Consider the following 7,342-nt stretch of genomic DNA (forward strand, 5'->3'; position numbering starts at 1 on the left):
ATCTCACACTGTCTTTTAGGAGTACTAGTTACTACTGCAAATGCAAGTACCTCTGAAGACTACAAGATTTGTGTGTCATTTGCAGGTGGCTTTGTGCTCTGCGGAACAGCAAGAGCCAAGAGGTAAACCAGAAAAGTGGGAAAGGGATAAGGAAACCATCTCAGCGAGAAAAGCCAATGCCTTATTCGGTAACCTTTGATCAGCTCGCCGCTGCCGGTGCCCGATACCTTGCCTACTAATTCCTTTCCTTGTTGTTCACCAAAGGGCCTGCTTTGGGAGGACAGCAAGCATATGTATACATGCCTTGCTTCACCCCAGAAAAACAGAATGCGTGTGCCCTGAGATGCCTTGCCTCCTTCTTGATCATTGCTAGTTTGTTTGCACCAACATAGGTCCAGCAGGGCAAAGTATCATCTCACTGATGCCAATACCACGTAATGGATGACCCCATTCATAGTTTCTGCTTGCAACGGCCTGCATCACCGGGTCTATAAATACCTCCCTATCCTCTTCACCCAAACATCGACAACACCTGCACCTGCAATCATCTGGCTGGTCTTGTGTTTCACCAATCTCTGCCTCCCTGCTCTCTGGCTCGCAACTGCAATCATCTGGTATTGTTTTGCTAATCTCCTTCTGTACGCCAATATTCTACCCTATCAACAAATGTTATCACCGTTATTGCTAGCTAGTGGGTAACTGCAAAGAAATGAATTGCTCTTCCTGCATGCAGCGCCCTTGATTTCAGCATGGAGGTAGCCATAGGTGCGGCGCGATGGGTGGTGGGCAAGGCGCTGGGCCCTGTCGCCGACGGCTTGCTGGAGGCGTGGGCTGCCAGCAAGGAGCTAGGCCCTAACGTTGATGCGCTAAAGATGGAGCTTCTCTATGTGCAGGGGATGCTCAACAACTCCCGCAGCCGGAACATTGACAACCCTGCACTTAACGTGCTGCTGCAGAAGCTGCGGGACCTCGCGTACAATGCCGAGAACGTGCTGGACGAGCTCGACTACTTCCGTATCCAGGACCAGCTCGACGGCACCTACGAGGCCGCCGACGAGCATGCCAGGGGCTGCGTGTGCAATCTCTACCTCAACGCTCATCACACCGCTAGAGCTGCTGGCAAACTGCTCTGCTTCTGTCCATTTTCGCGTACGGCTAGCCGTGTTGATCCAAGCGAGCCAAGGGAAGAAGATACAAGGCAACAAGTACTCTGCTGCGCTTGGCCATGTGCCAAGCAGCGGGGTGCACGCGGAAACACCCCGTCAGCGCCACACAACCACCAGGCCAACGAAGAGGTCAGAAGATGCATGTGCAAGCTCGCTTCTGGTGCTTGCAACACCATCCGTCATGTTGGTAAACTCCTCCATTGCTCATCCCTCCCAACTCATGATGATGATAGTTCTGTCATGCCAGTCATTTGCGGTGCCTGCAAGCACAAGGCATCCCTGAAAAAGCATGTGAAAGAAACTCCAAAACTAGAGTTTGATAGGGTGGATCTGTCTAAAAGAATGAAGCATATTGTAGAGCAACTGCAGCCCGTGTGTGCAAAGGTTGCAACCATTCTTAATCTAGAGTTGTTGGGTTCTAGCCATACTACCGCCCCAAGCATTGCCAAGAGTCCATCCACCACCACCTCTGACATTATAGAGTCAACACTGTACGGGAGAGAAACTGCGAAGAAGAGCATCATAGATAGTATTACTCATGTTAAATATAGTGACAAAGACCTAACTATCCTGCCAATTGTTGGTTCGGGTGGCATAGGGAAGACAACTCTCGTACAACACATATATCACAGCCAAGAAGTGCAAAAACATTTTCAGGTCAAGGTCTGGATATGTGTATCTCAGAATTTCATTGTTAATAAGCTGACTGAAGAGATTGAAAAAGCAATACCTAGTGTGGAAGGTGAAAAAGGGGGTAGAGCAGAAGTGTTAATTGAACAGAGATTAAATTCTAAAAGGTTTCTGCTTGTATTAGATGATATTTGGAAGTGTGAATCTGAGGACTGGGAAAGGCTTTTAGTACCACTCAGAAAAGGGCAGACAAAGGGCAATATAATTTTAGTGACAACTCGGTTTCCAGCTGTAGCAGAAATGGTTAAAACAACTGATAGTTCAATAGATCTGAAGGGCTTAGAACAAGGAGTGTTTACAGACTTTTTTCGAGCATGCATTTTTCGCGATAAGCAATCACAAAAAGATCATCATGGGTTACTTGAGATTGGTGAAACCTTTTCGAGCATACATTTTAAATATTTTTAGTTTGTAAGATAAATGTTCTGTTTTATTTCACTTCTTCATTCTAATATTTGTTCTCTTCTTTATATTTAAAATATTATCAAAATGTAAGATAATATGTTATCTTTTATTTCACTTCTTCATTCTAATAGATCTTATCTTTTTTACATTTGAATTATTTTTAAATATAAGATAATATGTTGACCTTCCTAATTATAAATTTTATTTTCTGTTTGATACTTGAAATATTATTAAATCAATCTAGTTGGGACAATCGCATGCATGCCTCCACATGCACCATGTACTAGAAGCAGGTTTTTCTTCTCGGTCTCACCAATTGAGACCAAACTTTATGCACACCCTACGATGACCATAGCAAGCATGCATGGCGAGTATCGTTCATTTCCGGCACTCGATGCATTTTGTAGGGGTTTTCCAGCGATAAAACCCTAGAATAGTGCCCCGACGTGACGCAACGTGCGTATTGTGTCCGAATTCGTGCACACCTTGCCTGGGGGACCACATTGGCCATGCCCACATGGTCCCAAAAGTTGGGGTCATCTCATGCATGCCTCCACATGAACCATGTACAAGTCGGACTATTCGGGTCTGCCGGAGGGCAAGTCTGAACGAGGATTTCCTTGTCGGTCCCACCAAATGATCCCAAACTTTATGCACACCCTACCATGACCATGGCATGCATGCATGACAAGTATCGTTCATTTCCGACACTCGTTGCATTTTCTAGGGTTTTTCCGGTGACAAAACCGTAGTACACTGCCCCGACGTGACGCAACGTGCGTTTTGTGTCCGAATTTGTGCACAACTTGCTTGGGGGACCACATTGGCCATGCCCACATGGTTCCAAAAGTAGGAGTCATCCCATGCAAGGCTCCACATGCCCCATGTACAAATAGGACCATTCAGGTCTGCCGGAGGGCAAGTCTGAAAGAGGTTTTCCTTCCCGGTCCCACCAATTGATCTCAAACTTTATATAGACCCTAGGATGACCAAGGCAAGCATGCTTGACAAGTATCGTTCATTTCCGAGACTCGATGCATTTTGTAGGGTTTTACCGGCGAAAAAAACCCTTGAACACTACCCTGACGTGACGCAACATGTGTTTTGTGTCCGAATTCGTGCAGACCTTGCCTGCTGGACCACATTGGCCATGCTCACATGGTCCCAAAAGTTGGGGTCATCTCATGCATGCCTCCACATGCATCATGTACAAGCACGACCATTCTGGACTGCCGGAGGGCAGGTCAGAAAGTGGTTTTCGATGCCGGTCCCACCAATTAGGAAGTCATAAATAGGACAACATTTAATCATACATATTTGAAATTGAAAACTATGAGAAGAAATGATATGGAAATATGAAACATGAAAAAACAATTAGGAATGAGACGGAGAAAACATAAAATAACAGGAAAACCAAAAAAGGAAAGAGAAACATTACATTTGAATTTATAATATTGCGGATATGAGAGAGATACTATAAATATTGTTAAACATATACAAGTATACAATAACTAATAGGTGAAAACAAAGATTATATTTTTTTTTGAGGGAAGAAACAATGATATTTATTTTGAGCAACTGAAACAAACATTATATGGTTACGGATGTAGATTGGTGGGCTGGCCCAGACCGCAAATACCTCTCGGATCCATGTTGCGGGGGCCCAAAACGGTGCGCTTTCCATGCACGTCGATCACATGCACGTCGATCATGGGAGTAGTTGCCGTTCTGTTACACAATTCCGGGATCGTGCTAATCCATATTTTCCTTATCCCTACGATTGAGGAGCACGTTCAGCCTCGCTTCAACCGAGGAAAATATAGATCCCGCGATTCGCCTCAGGGAAGTTACGACGACCTAGGAGTCGACCTCGTATATAATCTCCACCTGCTCGCACATGTCGTCGACTAGATCGCCTCCTGCCGGCGAGTCGTCGACAACTCCTTCCGCCGCATCCCACACGCCAGAAAAACCCCGAGAAGATCAAGGTCGTCCGCACGTGGTGGCCGCCCTCGACGAACTACATCGACACCGCATCGCCGACTTCTTTCATCTTCATCGACCGATCAAGTAAGTTGTCCTCCTTACCGCCTTCATAGCAAGCTAGTTCCTCCGTGTCATTGCTTTCATGGAGGTAGGTTTAGCACATTTTTCAAATAGTATCAACTCCACTAGATGCGTTCTTACCAGATGGCGTAGATGAACTCAATCTTTGGTTCTTTCATAGCATGGTAGCATAAGATGTTGTTCCCCGAGAAGCATGATGCAATAGATTTTTTGTCACACGATCCAATTATATTCTTGTGCACATAGAACATTAAAGAGTTATGCATTAGATGTTGATGAACTTCAAATAGGTCCCATTGCTATAGACTAGTTATTTACAGCTGATCAATTTGTCACCGTGTTAATAAGACAACCGGACGATAGCTGATCAATGAACTTTTTTTCAAATTTTGATGAACATTTTTCAATTCTATGTGAACTATTTTTTCAAAATTGATGAACTTTTTCAAAATCACTGAACTTTTGTTGAATAGGGCAACGTTTTTTGCATTTTCGTGAAGTTTTTCCGAAATATGTGAAGTTTCTTTTTTTTTAAAGAAAATCATGTATGAGCAGCTACGATAGTTGTTAAAGATTGAGCGATGGATTGTATCACTTGCAAGTAGATAGCCTATTGGTTAGGCGATAACTTGTACGTAGTGTAGGTCGTGGGTTCGATCCCATCGAGGGTTTTGTAGTTTTTCGCGCATTTTTCATAACCATTTTGTGTGGTGCCCCTTCGTGGGCCGGCGCACTTGGCGCTATAGCGGGTGCCACTTCTCCCAACCGGCGCTGATTAGGAGGAGTCCTCCTCGTCAGCGCTTTAAGCGCCCGATTGGCAAGCTGGCGCTCACGCGGGGATGCCAGCGGGCTGCGGCCCAATATGGCGATCACGAGGGATGCCAGCACGCGAACCCGTTTCACCCGCTCGGTCGTTTTTTCAGATTCTTTTAGTGGGTCGGAAGAAACCCCGAGTTTTCATAGTCTTTCGAAAAACCAAAGAAATCACAAGAAACGTGAATTTAAAAAGATGTTCGCGCATTTTGAAAAAAAAGTTTAGAAACTTCAAAAAGAGTTCACGAATATGAACAATTGTTCATCAATTTTGAAAAAAGTTCGTTAAATTTGGAAAAAAGTTCATTGAACTTGAAAAAGAGTTCATAAAACATGAAATTGGTTCATCGAATTTCGAAAAAAGTTCATTGAATTAGAAAAAAAGTTCATCAGATTTGAAAAATAAGTTCATCAGTTTTCAAAAAGTTCATCGGTTTTCAAAAAAGGTCACCGAATTTGGAAAAAAGCTCATCAATATTTGAAAAAAAGTTCATCGGATTCAAAAAAGTTCATCAAAGTTGAAAAAAAGTTCGCCAAATTTGAAAAAAGTTCATCGAATTTGAAAAAAGTTTGTCGATTATGGAAAATGTTCATTGAATTTGTAAACCACAAGTTTCATCCATTTTTCAGATAAAAAACGTGAAGAAAGAAAATTTCTCGAATTTGAGAAAAATGGAAAAAGGGAAAAAGGAAAGATAAAGAAGAAAGGAAAGAAAAGAAGCAACTTTTCATAGGAGGCTAGTCGGCGTGGTGGTTGTTGCAATGTCACACGAAGCAGGGGGCGGCAGGTTCGATTCTCCTGGAGCGCCCTTTTTTGCGTTATATAAACACACACATGGGCCGGCCCGGCGGCCGTTCCCAGCTCCTCCTCCGACGCCACTCCGTAAGCTCATTTGGCTCCCAGCTCCTTCTCTACCCCGCCGGTCTCGTAGGCCTTCGTCTTTCGCGTTTCGTTTATAGACTCGATCCGTTGGCGTGATGCCGAGGAGAGTGTTCTTCTGTTTTGTCAGGATTAGGGTAGGGCCTCGATGCAAGATTCAGAGGTTCAGATTGTGTGAGTTAGCCTAAATACGTTTTATTCAGAAATGGCAACAAAACATGGTGTTTTTAGCATTCAACCTACATTGTCCTTCAAATCTCATCACAAGCAACAACGCAAGCATCTCTCAACAGACTCTAGCCGCTTCATGCCACCCTACATATTTCACTGACACACTGTGTGTATTAATGTATTACTCCCTCCGTCCCAAAATATAAAAAAGTTTTACTAGTGTCAAAAACGTTCTTATATTTTGAGGCGGAGGGAGTACCTTTTTACCTGCAAAGCTAATGCTCTGAAGGCAAGTAGTTCCTCGGGAGACTAAAAAGTCTGTGTGTTATGTGTGCTCTGCAGAACAGTAAGAGGAGAAAGCAAAAGCACCAAAGGGATAGGCAAACTGATTTTGAATTCAGCTTCTGCCCCAGTTGGAGAAAATGACTAGTATAGTGCTGGGTTCACTTACGTTTCACTACGGCAAAGCTTCTTTGAAGTGTCAAAGGGCATGCTTCAACAAAGCTTCTTTGAGGTGCCAAGGAGAGATGTCAGCTTGACTGCCCACCTTTGTGTCCAAAATCTCGGAATTGATTCGATTTGTCACCCCGAAAATCATTCAGCGCTAACCAATTATTGTCATGGATACGGATGAAATAAGTGAGAGTTGGCTGATTTGGTTGAGGTCCACTTATTTCCATGGTGCCCATCCAATTATTACTCGCACACTCACCATTCACTAGAAATAACCACTCTGTTGATCAGGTACTGTGACAAGGTTCATGCACTTGTGCCATCATGATCAGGGTTCAGGACAGCTGGAAAGAGTCGAGGGTGGGGATGAGCAACAGTTTGCATCTCATCACACCACGCGCACAAGCACTGATGATGCTTTGACTGGTAGCACCACCTTGGGCATCATCTCAGTACGTACTATTTTCCTTGGATACTTGTGACTGATAGTGCTGAGAAACCACAAGGGGGCAGGAAATCTATGACAGGATAAAAGCAGAGAGACATGTGATGTGATATTAAGGTCAGAGCACCGTTGGGAATTGGCCAATTATGCATGGAACACATGCTGCACTATTTGTTATGGGTCCGTCCGAGCAATAATTCACATCTCATCATGAAGCTGTGATGCCTTTCAATCACTGAAGGGGAATTACTA

General features: G+C 44.0%; 1 protein-coding gene across 1 annotated transcript; it reads left to right on the forward strand.

Moving 5' to 3' along the window:
• Positions 1-368: 368 nt before the first annotated feature.
• Positions 369-4,318, forward strand: LOC123054663 (uncharacterized). Its single transcript, XM_044478472.1, has 2 exons — positions 369-614; positions 734-4,318. The coding sequence occupies exons 1-2, from the start codon at positions 442-444 to the stop codon at positions 2,262-2,264; spliced, it is 1,704 nt and encodes a 567-aa protein (XP_044334407.1). The 5' UTR covers positions 369-441; the 3' UTR covers positions 2,265-4,318.
• The last annotated feature ends 3,024 nt before the right edge of the window (positions 4,319-7,342 follow it).

Source organism: Triticum aestivum, chromosome 2D (genome assembly GCF_018294505.1).
Source record: "Triticum aestivum cultivar Chinese Spring chromosome 2D, IWGSC CS RefSeq v2.1, whole genome shotgun sequence".
Classification (NCBI taxonomy): Eukaryota; Viridiplantae; Streptophyta; class Magnoliopsida; order Poales; family Poaceae; genus Triticum; species Triticum aestivum.